Source organism: Asterias rubens, chromosome 16 (genome assembly GCF_902459465.1).
Source record: "Asterias rubens chromosome 16, eAstRub1.3, whole genome shotgun sequence".
NCBI lineage: Eukaryota > Metazoa > Echinodermata > Asteroidea > Forcipulatida > Asteriidae > Asterias > Asterias rubens.
Genome location: NC_047077.1, coordinates 7,393,623 through 7,410,612, shown reverse-complemented (window position 1 = coordinate 7,410,612; position 16,990 = coordinate 7,393,623). Strand labels below are relative to the sequence as shown.

The following is a 16,990-nucleotide window of genomic DNA, read 5'->3' as shown; positions in this document are numbered from 1 at the left end:
GCTCTCACCCCTGTCTCATAGAACACTGTGTGGAATCTCATCTCATTCATCATGGCAACCAAGACAAACCATCCTTTCAGGGTACCTCCTAAGATCTGGATTCTAGATTCAGACTTGATTTGACTCTCACCCCTGTCTCATAGAACAGTGTGTGGAATCTCATCTCATTCCTCATGGCAACCAAGACTAACCATCCTTTCAGGGTACCTCCTAAGATCTGGATTCTAGATTCAGACTTTATTTGACTCTCACCCCTGTCTCATAGAACACTGTGTGGAATCTCATCTCATTCATCATGGCAACCAAGACTAACCATCCTTTCAGGGTACCTCCTAAGATCTGGATTCTAGATTCAGACTTGATTTGGCTCTCACCCCTGTCTCATAGAACACTGTGTGGAATCTCATCTCATTCCTCATGGCAACCAAGACTAATTAGTATTTCTTTTACCATGTGGGTAGTGACTTATTTCTGATAAATACTTCTTTATTACCTGACAATATAAACGAAACAATTTCTAACAGCCGATGTTTTTTTTATTTTAAAGAACCATCCCTTAATGGTATTGTAATACTGTATTGATGTTTTCAGATCCTGTAATTAAGGAACATAAACTACAGGCTGTACTTGCTGAGCGTTGTGATGGTAATCGCAATATCTTCCACGCCTGTATTAGTAACTGTGTTCCTATCTCTAATACTGAGACACCAGTGCCAGGTATAGTATGTTTAGCCAACCCTTTGTAGACCATTATATCCTGTGATGTCACAGGCACAATACTGCAGGCACAATTTGTACACAGCTTAAAGGCAGAAAACATAAACTCTTACATTTGTTTTAACTTTTGCTGTGGGGAATGTTTGCACATACTTGTCCAGCTGTTATTTTATCAATTCTTTATTTTAATGTAGTTTAACTTCTCATGTGATAAACTTATTACCAGTGGTGTAGGTTGCTGACCAAGACTGCCCTGGAATGCACAATATCAGTATTTGTTATGAACAAAATGACATGATCTATATTCTTGAACCCATCACATTATAATTTGCCTAAATTGTTTTGACATTTTATTTGTTCAAGATATTTAAGATTTGTCATATGTCTTTATTATACAAAGTATTTGATTGTTATTTGATTTAGACTCTGCACCACCGACTTCAGGAAGTCTCTCTGCAGAGACACTGACCAGCCGAGCTCAGATTATTCGTAATGCTCTAACTACCTTAAGTAATGCCATCGCTGGAGCTGCTATGGCAAACTCAAGCTCTGCGGCATCAAGAAGGTATGTCATGAAGGATGTGTACTGGGTCATGATTATTTAGATGTTAAGCCTACCTTCTAGTGTGGTATGCTTGTCAGATTATTCGTAATGCTCTAACCATGCTAACTACCTTAAGTAATGCCATCGCTGGAGCTGCTATGGCAAACTCAAGCTCTGCTGCATCAAGAAGGTATGTCAAGAAGGATGTGTACTGGGTCGTGATTATTTAGATGTTAAGCCTACCTACTAGTGTGGTATGCTTGTCAGATTATTCGTAATGCTCTAACTACCTTAAGTAATGCCATCGCTGGAGCTGCTATGGCAAACTCAAGCTCTGCTGCATCAAGAAGGTATGTCATGAAGGATGTGTACTGGGTCATGATTATTTAGATGTTAAGCCTACCTACTAGTGTGGTATGCTTGTCAGAATATTCGTAATGCTCTAACTACCTTAAGTAATGCCATCGCTGGAGCTGCTATGGCAAACTCGAGCTCTGCTGCATCAAGAAGGTATGTCAAGAAGGATGTACACCGAGTCATGGGGTGGTATGCCTGTTTATGGTGTGTCATGGCCAAGCGGTTTAGAGCATTAAGTTCAAGTTCTGGCGGTGGTTTAGTCAGTGAAGTGTGTGTTTGATATCCGGTCATGACACTTGTGTCCTTGAGCAAGATGTTTAGCCTATGTACTAGTGTGGTATGCTTCTTTACGGTGTTTCATGGCCAAACGATTTATAGAGCATTACGTTCAAGTTCTGGTGTTTAAGTCAGTGGAGTGTGGGTTCGTATCAAGTTCGTGACACTTTTGTCCTTGTAATGTTGTTGTATCTCTTCACCAAGGGGTATAAATGGGTACCTGTGAGGGTAGAGGTTTGTATTGTGTTTGAAAGAAACTTTGTAGCACCATGGCAGCTCGGGCTGAATACTCCCCAAGCAGCTGAGACAGATTTAAGCAATGTTATTGGCCCATTGACCAGGGCACAAGCCCATTGTTATGGTTATTGTTAAATGCGCTTTATATAAAAACTATTCATAAATACCTCAGACAGTTTCTTCATTCCTATTGGTCGAGAGCAACGACCGAGACAATGGTGCTACTTCACGCGATACGCGCGACGCGCACAGCATTCCCTTATAAGGAGTTGTTTACCCGAGGGCGGCGGAGGGCCTTACCATTTCATAGCTGGAGGGGTGTTGTGTTGAAAGAAATCATTGAAAAATTAAAAGTTTTGCATTTATGTTACTTTTTTACCTTAAGTCATGTAAGTGTTGATGTTTTTTGACCGAAAAGGTATTTATGAATGGGAATCAAAGTGTGTTGAATCGGTTTTCAACTAGTGGTTTAAACCCGCCGAGGCCTGGTTCTTGATAATTTACCTCGACTTTGTCTCGGTAAATTTATCAAGAATCAGGCCTCGTTGGGATTTAACCACTTGTTGAAAACCTCTTCACCACCTATTGATCCCTTAGTTATAACTAATAACATTTGATCATTCTCTGTTTTTTAGTATGAATCTAAAGGAAATGATGGGACGTGCATAAAATAAAGATAAATTAACATTTGATCATTCTTTGTTGTACAGTATGAATCTAAGGAAGATGATGGGGCGTTCATAAAATAAAGATAAATTAACATTTGATCATTCTTTGTTGTACAGTATGAATCTAAGAGAGATGATGGGACGTGCTGCTAGTGCAGCAAGAACTGCTAGAGTCGCTAGCAGCAGTTTATCAGCAGAAGATTTAAGAGATTCTTCACCACCACCTATTGCAGGAAACGCTATTCCAACACTCAGCTGGCCACCTGAACCGTCTGGGTTGTACGGAAGTAAGATGACATTCTTTAATATTACTTGAACATGCATCATTAAGACATGCAAGAAAGACACTGTCTTCATGCTCCTTGTATTGGTCATAGTTTCATTTGAACTTGAATTTCATTTTCTTTATTTTTAAATATCAATGAAATGCAAAATGACTCTGGCAGTAAAATGAGAATAGCCTTGAGATGTTTTTGATGTTTTCTGTGGTTATCTAGGCTCAACCTTCATCTTCAAGACATGCAAAAAGACTCTGTACTGCTTGTATTGATTGTAGTATCATTTTAGATATAAATCTGCAGCTACCTTTAGGGAGGACTGTAGAATTTAAAGGGCAGTAATTTGAGGTTAGTCTCGGGGTTTGCCTGAGGTTTTCAGGCTTTATCTGGTGTTCAACATGAATTACTGCTTGTTTACATCTGCATTCCTCCCTTGTACACCAAATATTTTATAATAATAATAATAATAATAGTGGCTTCTTATATAGCGCTCAGGTCCGTCACGCAGTGACGATCATGGCGCTTCAACATTGTTAACCCTGGTCACTGGGCCTTAAATCATTCCTTAAACCATCTCAGCTCCCTGGGGAGCATACAGCCTGTTCCGCCAAATATGTAGCACAATCAAGTCTAATCAATCACAAGAACCAACTCTGCCCTCACAGGTACCCATTTACCCCTGGGTGGAGAGAAGCAATTATAGTGAAGTGTCTTGCTCAGGGACACAAGTGTCACGACCGGGATTCAAACCCCCACTCTGCTGAACAGAATCACCAGAGCTTGAATTCGGTGCTCTTATCCGCTTGGCCACAACACCCCATTTGGGACACAATTGTGTTTGCAATATGTAGCAATTTTACTCTCTAAATAATATTACTCAATAACATGTTCCTGTTTGTTCTCAATGATCATATGCCATGCCTACTATTTTTTTGTAGTTTACTCAACATGTGTAAACATGAATACTAGCTTTTGCTCATTTGGTAGTGTTGATACTCAATTCAACTTTAGGATGGATATGTATGTAGTAGGTGAGCTTTGTGGTGGCACACTGAGTAAATCTCCTGTGAGCAGTGCCTTTTCAAATCCAACACTCTACTCAAAAGAGATTTACACATGGTGCGACTGCAAACCTCACGTAATAATACTCACACCTTGCAAAGTTTTAAATCCTACTCATTATTTATTGATAATTAATTTGATGATTAACTTGGTACCCAGATCAAGAGGAGGATAATCTAAGCCTAGGTACAAGTGCTGCAGCTACTGCTGGTTCAACTAGCTCACTAGCAAGTAATGCTTCATCCCTTGCATCAATGACCATCCCTACAGCTTACTCAGCCGTCCGTCTTACACCAGAGGAGAGAAAGAGAAATGCTCATAGTATTCTCAGGTTACTTTGTAGTACGCCGGCTTTAGTCACTTGTATTGTTGACTTCCTATCAGCAGAGTAAGTTATGATTATAGAAGGTTCTTGTCTAGTGTTTGTCTGTCTGGTCATCATTCATAGTATTCTGAGGTTACTTTGTAGTACGCTGGCTTTAGTCACTTGTATTGTTGACTTCCTTTTAGCAGAGTAAGTTATGATTATAGAAGGTTCTTGTCTAGTGTTTGTCTGTCTGGTCATCATTCATAGTATTCTGAGGTTACTTTGTAGTACGCTGGCTTTAGTCACTTGTATTGTTGACTTCCTTTTAGCAGAGTAAGTTATGATTATAGAAGGTTCTTGTCTAGTGTTTGTCTGTCTGGTCATCATTCATAGTATTCTCAGGTTACTTTGTAGTACGCTGGCTTTAGTCACTTGTATTGTTGACTTCCTATCAGCAGAGTAAGTTATGATTATAGAAGGTTCTTGTCTAGTGTTTGTCTGTCTGGTCATCATTCATAGTATTCTGAGGTTACTTTGTAGTACGCTGGCTTTAGTCACTTGTATTGTTGACTTCCTATCAGCAGAGTAAGTTATGATTATAGAAGGTTCTTGTCTAGTGTTTGTCTGTCTGGTCATCATTCATAGTATTCTCAGGTTACTTTGTAGTACGCTGGCTTTAGTCACTTGTATTGTTGACTTCCTATCAGCAGAGTAAGTTATGATTATAGAAGGTTCTTGTCTAGTGTTTGTCTGTCTGGTCATCATTCATAGTATTCTGAGGTTACTTTGTAGTACGCTGGCTTTAGTCACTTGTATTGTTGACTTCCTATCAGCAGAGTAAGTTATGATTATAGAAGGTTCTTGTCTAGTGTTTGTCTGTCTGGTCATCATTCATAGTATTCTGAGGTTACTTTGTAGTACGCTGGCTTTAGTCACTTGTATTGTTGACTTCCTATCAGCAGAGTAAGTTATGATTATAGAAGGTTCTTGTCTAGTGTTTGTCTGTCTGGTCATCATTCATAGTATTCTGAGGTTACTTTGTAGTACGCTGGCTTTAGTCACTTGTATTGTTGACTTCCTTTTAGCAGAGTAAGTTATGATTATAGAAGGTTCTTGTCTAGTGTTTGTCTGTCTGGTCATCATTCATAGTATTCTCAGGTTACTTTGTAGTATGCCGGCTTTAGTCACTTGTATTGTTGACTTCCTTTTAGCAGAGTAAGTTATGATTATAGAAGGTTCTTGTCTAGTGTTTGTCTGTCTGGTCATCATTCATAGTATTCTGAGGTTACTTTGTAGTACGCTGGCTTTAGTCACTTGTATTGTTGACTTCCTATCAGCAGAGTAAGTTATGATTATAGAAGGTTCTTGTCTAGTGTTTGTCTGTCTGGTCATCATTCATAGTATTCTCAGGTTACTTTGTAGTACGCTGGCTTTAGTCACTTGTATTGTTGACTTCCTATCAGCAGAGTAAGTTATGATTATAGAAGGTTCTTGTCTAGTGTTTGTCTGTCTGGTCATCATTCATAGTATTCTGAGGTTACTTTGTAGTACGCTGGCTTTAGTCACTTGTATTGTTGACTTCCTATCAGCAGAGTAAGTTATGATTATAGAAGGTTCTTGTCTAGTGTTTGTCTGTCTGGTCATCATTCATAGTATTCTGAGGTTACTTTGTAGTACGCTGGCTTTAGTCACTTGTATTGTTGACTTCCTTTTAGCAGAGTAAGTTATGATTATAGAAGGTTCTTGTCTAGTGTTTGTCTGTCTGGTCATCATTCATAGTATTCTCAGGTTACTTTGTAGTACGCTGGCTTTAGTCACTTGTATTGTTGACTTCCTATCAGCAGAGTAAGTTATGATTATAGAAGGTTCTTGTCTAGTGTTTGTCTGTCTGGTCATCATTCATAGTATTCTGAGGTTACTTTGTAGTACGCTGGCTTTAGTCACTTGTATTGTTGACTTCCTTTTAGCAGAGTAAGTTATGATTATAGAAGGTTCTTGTCTAGTGTTTGTCTGTCTGGTCATCATTCATAGTATTCTCAGGTTACTTTGTAGTACGCTGGCTTTAGTCACTTGTATTGTTGACTTCCTATAAGCAGAGTAAGTTATGATTATAGAAGGTTCTTGTCTAGTGTTTGTCTGTCTGGTCATCATTCATAGTATTCTGAGGTTACTTTGTAGTACGCTGGCTTTAGTCACTTGTATTGTTGACTTCCTATCAGCAGAGTAAGTTATGATTATAGAAGGTTCTTGTCTAGTGTTTGTCTGTCTGGTCATCATTCATAGTATTCTGAGGTTACTTTGTAGTACGCTGGCTTTAGTCACTTGTATTGTTGACTTCCTATCAGCAGAGTAAGTTATGATTATAGAAGGTTCTTGTCTAGTGTTTGTCTGTCTGGTCATCATTCATAGTATTCTGAGGTTACTTTGTAGTACGCTGGCTTTAGTCACTTGTATTGTTGACTTCCTTTTAGCAGAGTAAGTTATGATTATAGAAGGTTCTTGTCTAGTGTTTGTCTGTCTGGTCATCATTCATAGTATTCTCAGGTTACTTTGTAGTACGCTGGCTTTAGTCACTTGTATTGTTGACTTCCTTTTAGCAGAGTAAGTTATGATTATAGAAGGTTCTTGTCTAGTGTTTGTCTGTCTGGTCATCATTCATAGTATTCTGAGGTTACTTTGTAGTACGCTGGCTTTAGTCACTTGTATTGTTGACTTCCTTTTAGCAGAGTAAGTTATGATTATAGAAGGTTCTTGTCTAGTGTTTGTCTGTCTGGTCATCATTCATAGTATTCTGAGGTTACTTTGTAGTACGCTGGCTTTAGTCACTTGTATTGTTGACTTCCTTTTAGCAGAGTAAGTTATGATTATAGAAGGTTCTTGTCTAGTGTTTGTCTGTCTGGTCATCATTCATAGTATTCTCAGGTTACTTTGTAGTATGCTGGCTTTAGTCACTTGTATTGTTGACTTCCTTTTAGCAGAGTAAGTTATGATTATAGAAGGTTCTTGTCTAGTGTTTGTCTGTCTGGTCATCATTCATAGTATTCTGAGGTTACTTTGTAGTATGCTGGCTTTAGTCACTTGTATTGTTGACTTCCTATCAGCAGAGTAAGTTATGATTATAGAAGGTTCTTGTCTAGTGTTTGTCTGTCTGGTCATCATTCATAGTATTCTCAGGTTACTTTGTAGTACGCTGGCTTTAGTCACTTGTATTGTTGACTTCCTATCAGCAGAGTAAGTTATGATTATAGAAGGTTCTTGTCTAGTGTTTGTCTGTCTGGTCATCATTCATAGTATTCTCAGGTTACTTTGTAGTACGCTGGCTTTAGTCACTTGTATTGTTGACTTCCTATCAGCAGAGTAAGTTATGATTATAGAAGGTTCTTGTCTAGTGTTTGTCTGTCTGGTCATCATTCATAGTATTCTGAGGTTACTTTGTAGTACGCTGGCTTTAGTCACTTGTATTGTTGACTTCCTATCAGCAGAGTAAGTTATGATTATAGAAGGTTCTTGTCTAGTGTTTGTCTGTCTGGTCATCATTCATAGTATTCTCAGGTTACTTTGTAGTACGCTGGCTTTAGTCACTTGTATTGTTGACTTCCTATCAGCAGAGTAAGTTATGATTATAGAAGGTTCTTGTCTAGTGTTTGTCTGTCTGGTCATCATTCATAGTATTCTGAGGTTACTTTGTAGTACGCTGGCTTTAGTCACTTGTATTGTTGACTTCCTTTTAGCAGAGTAAGTTATGATTATAGAAGGTTCTTGTCTAGTGTTTGTCTGTCTGGTCATCATTCATAGTATTCTGAGGTTACTTTGTAGTACGCTGGCTTTAGTCACTTGTATTGTTGACTTCCTTTTAGCAGAGTAAGTTATGATTGTAGAAGGTTCTTGTCTAGTGTTTGTCTGTCTGGTCATCATTCATAGTATTCTCAGGTTACTTTGTAGTATGCCGGCTTTAGTCACTTGTATTGTTGACTTCCTATCAGCAGAGTAAGTTATGATTATAGAAGGTTCTTGTCTAGTGTTTGTCTGTCTGGTCATCATTCATAGTATTCTGAGGTTACTTTGTAGTACGCTGGCTTTAGTCACTTGTATTGTTGACTTCCTATCAGCAGAGTAAGTTATGATTATAGAAGGTTCTTGTCTAGTGTTTGTCTGTCTGGTCATCATTCATAGTATTCTGAGGTTACTTTGTAGTACGCTGGCTTTAGTCACTTGTATTGTTGACTTCCTTTTAGCAGAGTAAGTTATGATTATAGAAGGTTCTTGTCTAGTGTTTGTCTGTCTGGTCATCATTCATAGTATTCTGAGGTTACTTTGTAGTACGCTGGCTTTAGTCACTTGTATTGTTGACTTCCTTTTAGCAGAGTAAGTTATGATTATAGAAGGTTCTTGTCTAGTGTTTGTCTGTCTGGTCATCATTCATAGTATTCTGAGGTTACTTTGTAGTACGCTGGCTTTAGTCACTTGTATTGTTGACTTCCTTTTAGCAGAGTAAGTTATGATTATAGAAGGTTCTTGTCTAGTGTTTGTCTGTCTGGTCATCATTCATAGTATTCTGAGGTTACTTTGTAGTACGCTGGCTTTAGTCACTTGTATTGTTGATTTCCTATCAGCAGAGTAAGTTATGATTATAGAAGGTTCTTGTCTAGTGTTTGTCTGTCTGGTCATCATTCATAGTATTCTCAGGTTACTTTGTAGTACGCTGGCTTTAGTCACTTGTATTGTTGACTTCCTATCAGCAGAGTAAGTTATGATTATAGAAGGTTCTTGTCTAGTGTTTGTCTGTCTGGTCATCATTCATAGTATTCTGAGGTTACTTTGTAGTACGCTGGCTTTAGTCACTTGTATTGTTGACTTCCTTTTAGCAGAGTAAGTTATGATTATAGAAGGTTCTTGTCTAGTGTTTGTCTGTCTGGTCATCATTCATAGTATTCTGAGGTTACTTTGTAGTACGCTGGCTTTAGTCACTTGTATTGTTGACTTCCTTTTAGCAGAGTAAGTTATGATTATAGAAGGTTCTTGTCTAGTGTTTGTCTGTCTGGTCATCATTCATAGTATTCTCAGGTTACTTTGTAGTACGCTGGCTTTAGTCACTTGTATTGTTGACTTCCTTTTAGCAGAGTAAGTTATGATTATAGAAGGTTCTTGTCTAGTGTTTGTCTGTCTGGTCATCATTCATAGTATTCTGAGGTTACTTTGTAGTACGCTGGCTTTAGTCACTTGTATTGTTGACTTCCTTTTAGCAGAGTAAGTTATGATTATAGAAGGTTCTTGTCTAGTGTTTGTCTGTCTGGTCATCATTCATAGTATTCTCAGGTTACTTTGTAGTACGCTGGCTTTAGTCACTTGTATTGTTGACTTCCTTTTAGCAGAGTAAGTTATGATTATAGAAGGTTCTTGTCTAGTGTTTGTCTGTCTGGTCATCATTCATAGTATTCTGAGGTTACTTTGTAGTACGCTGGCTTTAGTCACTTGTATTGTTGACTTCCTATCAGCAGAGTAAGTTATGATTATAGAAGGTTCTTGTCTAGTGTTTGTCTGTCTGGTCATCATTCATAGTATTCTCAGGTTACTTTGTAGTACGCTGGCTTTAGTCACTTGTATTGTTGACTTCCTATCAGCAGAGTAAGTTATGATTGTAAAATACAATAGAGCTGCAAACTCTCCCTGATTCTGCAGAAAGTTCCCTAAAAATATACCAATCTCCATGTTTTGATTATTGGACAAAATCTCCCTGAATGCATGATGCCAATGTTGGCAGTGAATACAAGGCAATCTTGTTCTTGTCCAGTGTTTGTCCATCTGTCTGTCAGTCATTTCATCTAAAAGCATTGGCTTCAAGAAGACACTCCCATTTGTTGTCCCTCTTCCAATACATTAACTTTTTTATATTTAAGTGTCTATTCTACATAATATTGTTAAAAATTCTTCACTTGGTACTGTATGTTAGTCAATGTCAGAGTGACATGACTACATTTGTCTTTGTTATTAGACATTTATGTGGTCTTACATTTTGTGCCACCTACAAGCTTAATACTATTGGTTTTGCCTTTAAACAAATTATATCAACTGTTATTCTGAAAACCTGTACAATTCTGTAGTCCTTGTATTCAAAGAAAAATTCCCCACGTTTTCTATTAGGAAAGTACTGAGTATACAATGCTAACACACATCGGTGCACATGGGTAAAACCAAAATGAATATTCTTTATCCTCAATGCAAATTTAACATCTATTAAACCAGATATCCTGCCTTTATTACATTGACATGAGTGTTGATTTGTATTCCATCAGGGATGCTCGTGGAGATACCCCCTTCATGGCTGCCGTTGCCTGCCAGGCTTACTCGGCAGCTCTCTCTATCTTAGATGCAATAGAAGAAATCTCTCATAAACCTAAATGTGCTAAGCCTACCCCAGCAGCAGCAGCAGCAACAGCAGCAGCAGCAACAGCAGCAGCAGCAACCCCAGCACAGTCACAACCTCGACCCCATGCTTCTAAGACCAAGGGAACTACATCAAGCAATACACAGAGTGGTGCTACTGAAGAGTTTAGTCAGGAGGTATTTAATCGGATGTTTTATCCCCCTGGTAGTGATCCTGATTCATCACCTCTGTATGTATTGTGTTGTAATGATACATGTAGCTTCACTTGGACTGGAACCGAACATATCAACCAGGTAGGCTCATTCATTTTACAAAGTTCTCATGTACATTTTTAATATTGCTGGACAATGAATTGTGTCTTTTTTTTGTTTTGGTTTTTCTTTACATTGTGTGCAGTTGTAATGTTTAGGAATTTTCTCTGTTTTTGTGTGTATTTTTTATATTTAATATACTTATTGAGAAATGACGTCATGTAATTTTGAGCTTTGAATTTAATGAAGTTGTATCTAATCTAATCTATTCATTCAGTAATTATAGAAACTGATTTGTGGTTATCTATCAAGAATATATGTAGACCCTTGGATAGTTGTGATAAAATCTCTGTAAATTATCTATCCCAAAAGTAGGAAGTGGAACTGCATGGTGGGAGTATAATCAGGTGAAGTTCGTGGGTAGCACCATGAATAAATATCTTCTGAGTGGTGTTGGTTCTGAAAAGAAAGGATGGTTCACAACTCAATGTCCTCTTCAGGAATTTAAATCAGTACGCTCTTATCGCCTGATTCTCCTGAAATGATAAGAGATATACTGATCGCAACATTGAGTTGTCAACCAACACTACTCAAGAGAGATTGATAGATGGTGCTATGGCAAACCTGATTATCCCAAAAGTTTAGATGTATTGAATTTTATGTTTGTTATATTTCTGCAATTGTGGTTGTGGGGCTTAGGAGTTATTTTTGATCATTTGAATTTCAGGACATTTTTGAATGCCGTACTTGTGGTCTGACTGGCACCCTGTGTTGTTGTACTGAATGTGCTAGAGTTTGTCATAAGGGACATGACTGCAAGTAAGTCGATCATTATTTATATTAAATTCGTATCAATTCAATGCGCCATATTTTTGACCTTGTGAGGGTGCTCTCAAACATATTTGTATCACCCTAAACACCTCCGGGGGTCTATTCATTCATACCCAAAACAGTTTTTAAAGACTGAAACACATTACCACCACAAACATCATACCCATCACGGCATTAAGACCTAAAGGAGCTGTTATAATCCACCTCTAAAGCAACTTATAACTACAGCACAACAAAAGTGACAGAACGCCCATTAAAATTGTGCAGGACAAATCGTATACCTGCAAGTGATAAAAATCCTATTTAATTTTGAATTTGTTGTTTGTGTTATTAAGGTTGAAGCGTACTTCACCTACAGCATACTGTGACTGTTGGGAGAAATGTGAGTGTAAGTCATTGATTGCTGGATCTCAACAAACTCGGACTGAGTTATTGTATCGCCTTGTTAATGACACACACCTTGCCACATTACCAAACAGCAAGTAAGTCTCATCTAATTATATATTGATGTGTTGTAGTATGGCTTTTGCACTGATCTCAAATTGTGTTGACATATATGTGCATGTAATTATTGGGTGTGGGTTTACATTCAGGTTATGAAATGTGTGTCCTTGATCAAGTCACCTGTCATGTTTATATCAGGCCTGTGAAATCTCCGCTTTAAAGCGGATTTCTGCTCTTTTTAATTTTCCAAGTCCGCATTTTTCTTGGGTTCCGCTTTTTTCCCGTTCCTTGTGTTTCTTGTGAGCTCCGCTTTTTCCCGTTCCGTTTTTATCTTCTTTTTTTTACATCCGAAATAGATCGTCAAGTAGCACGTACCTGAAATCTGGAAGCATTTAATTGCGATTTGATTTTGACATGTGAGTCGGGGGCTAGACCCAGTTAAATGCTCCGTCTTGGTCTTTCAATGGAGCCGTTTTTGTTAATTTTTCGTTTAGCGCGATGTCTATTTTACATGTACTTCAATGTCATTATTCAATTGCACCAACAGAGGGCGTTTTACTAAAAAGCCAACACCTTGAGACAAGATTAGGCACACATGGTTTTCCCCCATGCAACGTTCGTACGTTGTGTGTACAGTGTGTATTTTTTTGCGACAAGTAAAATATATGCATAATATGGCAGTCGACGACGAGGACTCATTTCAAAAATATATTGAAAATGAGGATGCACAACACATTGTTACATGTAAGAATTGTGGCCTACTGTTTCTGTGAATGTGTTGTCTACGCTTCAGTTTTTAATTAAAGCCTTTTATTATGTTCGTAATTTTGGCCCAAAATCCAGACAACAATTTTCCGCTTTTTTTTTCATGACCCGCTCACAGGCCTGTTATATGTAACTGCTTTCATTCAATCAGATTTACACACTTATTATATTTAGCTGCTTCTATTCAATCAGATTTACACACTTATTACATGTATTATATGTAACTGCTTCTCTTTACACATAATAGTCTATAATTATTTGACAGCACAGGCTGTATACTCCCAGGGAGCTGAGATGGGATGAAATTAATGGCCCAGTGACCAGGTCATAGAGTTTATGTACCCCATTGTTGTACCATGAGCAACAATATACAATTGTTGCCAGCATGACGAGGTCCATGGCGTTTCGCCTCGGGTGCCATTTCCCCTCGAGGGTGTACAAACCCATGGACCCCAGTTACAACGTGCAACAATTGTTTTGTTATACCTTGGTAACATGATTATTCCTCTTCTCAGAGTTATGTTGTCATCTTCAAACACTATAACGATGGAGTATGCATAGTTTAATACGCAGACGAACAGTTGTTCAAATAAGAAACCATTCTTCACTGTTCCCTCAAACTTGCGGCCGTTTCGTACTAAGCGCTGGAAATCGACCAACGGTGGGAACGATCAAGTTGATGTACACTGGTTAACATCACTCATGTTACTTGCCGTGACAGCAGCCGTAATACATGCGTATTTGTTGCATGGCACGTGATTGGTTCTTGACCAATCAAACTTCACACAATTTGTTAGCTAGGTATAACAACATTATATGATACACGTTACTGTTATGACTTTCTAATCTGTAAACCAACATAATCAAAACACTAGTATGTTTTCTTTTTGTTTTTATCAATGCATCTTGTCAAACATGTAGAAGAGAACCAACTTACATGATCAAAACACTCTAATTTTCTTTTTTTCTCTTTTGTTTAATAATCGTGTAGGAGAGAGAACATCTTGTTATTCTTAGTTCAGTCTGTTGCCCGTCAGACTTCTGAGCAGAGACAGTATGGACAGTCTAGGAGCAGACTTTCTAGAAAGAACAATGATTCAGGTAGGCTTTGCTTTCATATCCAAATTACTAGATGCTAAGCCTCACTCTTAGTTCCTGCCAATGCAAATTACTAGATGCTAAGCCTCACTCTTAGTTCATGCCAATGCAAATTACTAAGTGCTAAGCCTCACTCTTACTTCCTGCCAATGCAAATTACTAGATGCTAAGCCTCACTTATACTTCCTGCCAATCCAAAAGCAATATGAATTTTGACTTCACAAGTGTGAATTATTCGCTGCTAAAATAAAGAAGAGGTAAAAAATCACTTTGTATTTGCGGGAAGTATGAAACAGGCTTTAGTGTGGGGTCATGTTAGTAATTCAAGTCCTGTGTCAGATTGTTTATAGAAATCAATTATGACTTGGTCAACTTGAATCGTGTTTCTGTTTCCTCAGATGCTGAAATGCCAGACCACAACTTGGAGCCACCACGTTTTTGTCGGCAGGCACTAGAGACTACTCTGCAGAATTGGCAGGCAATTAGGGCCATGATTAGAAGTGGCTGTGCAAGTGATCTTAGCACGTAAGTTACAACTACAATATGCTCTCTACGATCTTCACTCACTGTGATGTGATACTTTGGTCCATGCTGTCTTTATGATACATGTTTCTGATCACTGCTGACTGTTTAGCTAAGTGTAAAATAAACCAGTATCGCTTTTCACAAACTGACCTCAACAATTGGCAGAAGCCTGTTTAGTTTGCGAGTCATTAGTGGTTTAAGACATCCTTTTCTACATCAAGGACTTATATGAGACTTGACAACCTTATATGAGACTTGACAACCTTATATGAGACTTGACAACCTTTTTATAAGGTAAAGGTAACTTAGTAGTAGTTTTTTTTCTCCATTTTAATCAGTGATGGTGAAATTTGGATAATGTTTCTCTCTTTGTAAAACTTGAGCTAGCCTATTTATTGCTTATACTAAATTTTTGTAATTAATTCTGTGTTTTTAAAATGTAATGTTTTTTTTGTTTTTCTATAAGTATCAAATTTGAATCTTTTTAGTGCACACAGGGAAAACAATTTTCACTTTTTACTTGTAATCTGTGATGAAATAAATAAATTGAATTGAAAATTGATTGAATTGTTATCTTCAGAGCAAACCAGTTAGTCTTGACTGCTTGTTTTTCTATTGTACATTTGTTTGTATTTGTTTTGCAGGAGTTGTGCCCCTGGTTGTGCTAACCAGCCCCACACCCCAGTAGCAGAAGAAGAAGTATATATGAATAGTCAATCAGAGACTATGCGACTTGATTGGTTCACTCATACACTCATTGTCAAGTGTACCAGTGCGGTAAGCTGTAACCCTAAACCAAACTCTAAACCTGAATAGTCAATCAGAGACTATGCGACTTGATTGGTTCACTCATACACTCATTGTCAAGTGTACCAGTGCGGTAAGCTGTAACCTTAAACCAAACTCTAAACCTGAATAGTCAATCAGAGACTATGCGACTTGATTGGTTCACTCATACACTCATTGTCAAGTGTACCAGTGCGGTAAGCTGTAACCCTAAACCAAACTCTAAACCTGAATAGTCAATCAGAGACTATGCGACTTGACTGGTTCACTCATACATTCATTGTTAAGTGTACCAGTGCGGTAAGCAGTAACCCTAAACCAAACTCTCAACCTGAATAGTCAATCAGAGACTATGCGACTTGATTGGTTCACTCATACACTCATTGTCAAGTGTACCAGTGCGGTAAGCTATAACCCTAAACCAAACCCTAAACCTGAATAGTCAATCAGAGACTATGCGACTTGATTGGTTCACTCATACACTCTTTGTCAAGTGTACCAGTGCGGTAATCAGTAACCCTAAACCAAACTCTCAACCTGAATAGTCAATCAGAGACTATGCGACTTGATTGGTTCACTCATACACTCATTGTCAAGTGTACCAGTGCGGTAAGCAGTAACCCTAAACCAAACTCTAAACCTGAATAGTCAATCAGAGACTATGTGACTTGATTGGTTCACTCACACACTCATTGTTAAGTGTACCAGTGCAGTAAGCAGTAACCCTAAACCAAACTCTCAACCTGAATAGTCAATCAGAGACAATGCGACTTGATTGGTTCACTCATACACTCATTGTCAAGTGTACCAGTGCGGTAAGCTGTAACCCTAAACCAAACCCTAAACCTGAATAGTCAAACAGAGACTATGCGACTTGATTGGTTCACTCATACACTCATTGTCAAGTGTACCAGTGCGGTAAGCAGTAACCCTAAACCAAACTCTCAACCTGAATAGTCAATCAGAGACTATGCGACTTGATTGGTTCACTCATACACTCATTGTCAAGTGTACCAGTGCGGTAAGCTGTAACCCTAAACCAAACTCTAAACCTGAATAGTCAATCAGAGACTATGCGACTTGATTGGTTCACTCACACACTCATTGTTAAGTGTACCAGTGCGGTAAGCAGTAACCCTAAACCAAACTCTCAACCTGATTAGTCAATCAGAGACTATGCGACTTGATTGGTTCACTCATACACTCATTGTTGAGTGTACCAGTGCGGTAATCAGTAACCCTAAACCAAACTCTCAACCTGAATAGTCAATCAGAGACAATGCGACTTGATTGGTTCACTCATACACTCATTGTTGAGTGTACCAGTGCGGTAAGCAGTAACCCTTAAAAGTAATAATAATAATAATAATAATAATAATAATAATAATAATAATAATAATAATAATAATAATAATAATAATAATAATAATAATAAAGTACAGTGCAAACCAAGTTTTAA

The 16,990-nt window shown here is 38.0% G+C and overlaps 1 protein-coding gene across 2 annotated transcripts in view; it reads left to right on the top strand.

The window, feature by feature from the left end:
- The window catches only part of LOC117300691 (E3 ubiquitin-protein ligase UBR5-like), an 82,110-nt gene that overhangs the window by 37,927 nt on the left and 27,193 nt on the right, over nt 1–16,990 (top strand). For both annotated transcript variants that reach the window (XM_033784426.1, XM_033784427.1), the window contains exons 21-30: nt 592–717; nt 1,141–1,282; nt 2,917–3,086; nt 4,299–4,527; nt 10,740–11,124; nt 11,810–11,901; nt 12,249–12,395; nt 14,114–14,223; nt 14,619–14,745; nt 15,390–15,522. In XM_033784426.1, the coding sequence (XP_033640317.1) occupies nt 592–717; nt 1,141–1,282; nt 2,917–3,086; nt 4,299–4,527; nt 10,740–11,124; nt 11,810–11,901; nt 12,249–12,395; nt 14,114–14,223; nt 14,619–14,745; nt 15,390–15,522 (1,661 nt within the window). The remainder of the gene's footprint in view (nt 1–591; nt 718–1,140; nt 1,283–2,916; nt 3,087–4,298; nt 4,528–10,739; nt 11,125–11,809; nt 11,902–12,248; nt 12,396–14,113; nt 14,224–14,618; nt 14,746–15,389; nt 15,523–16,990) is intronic.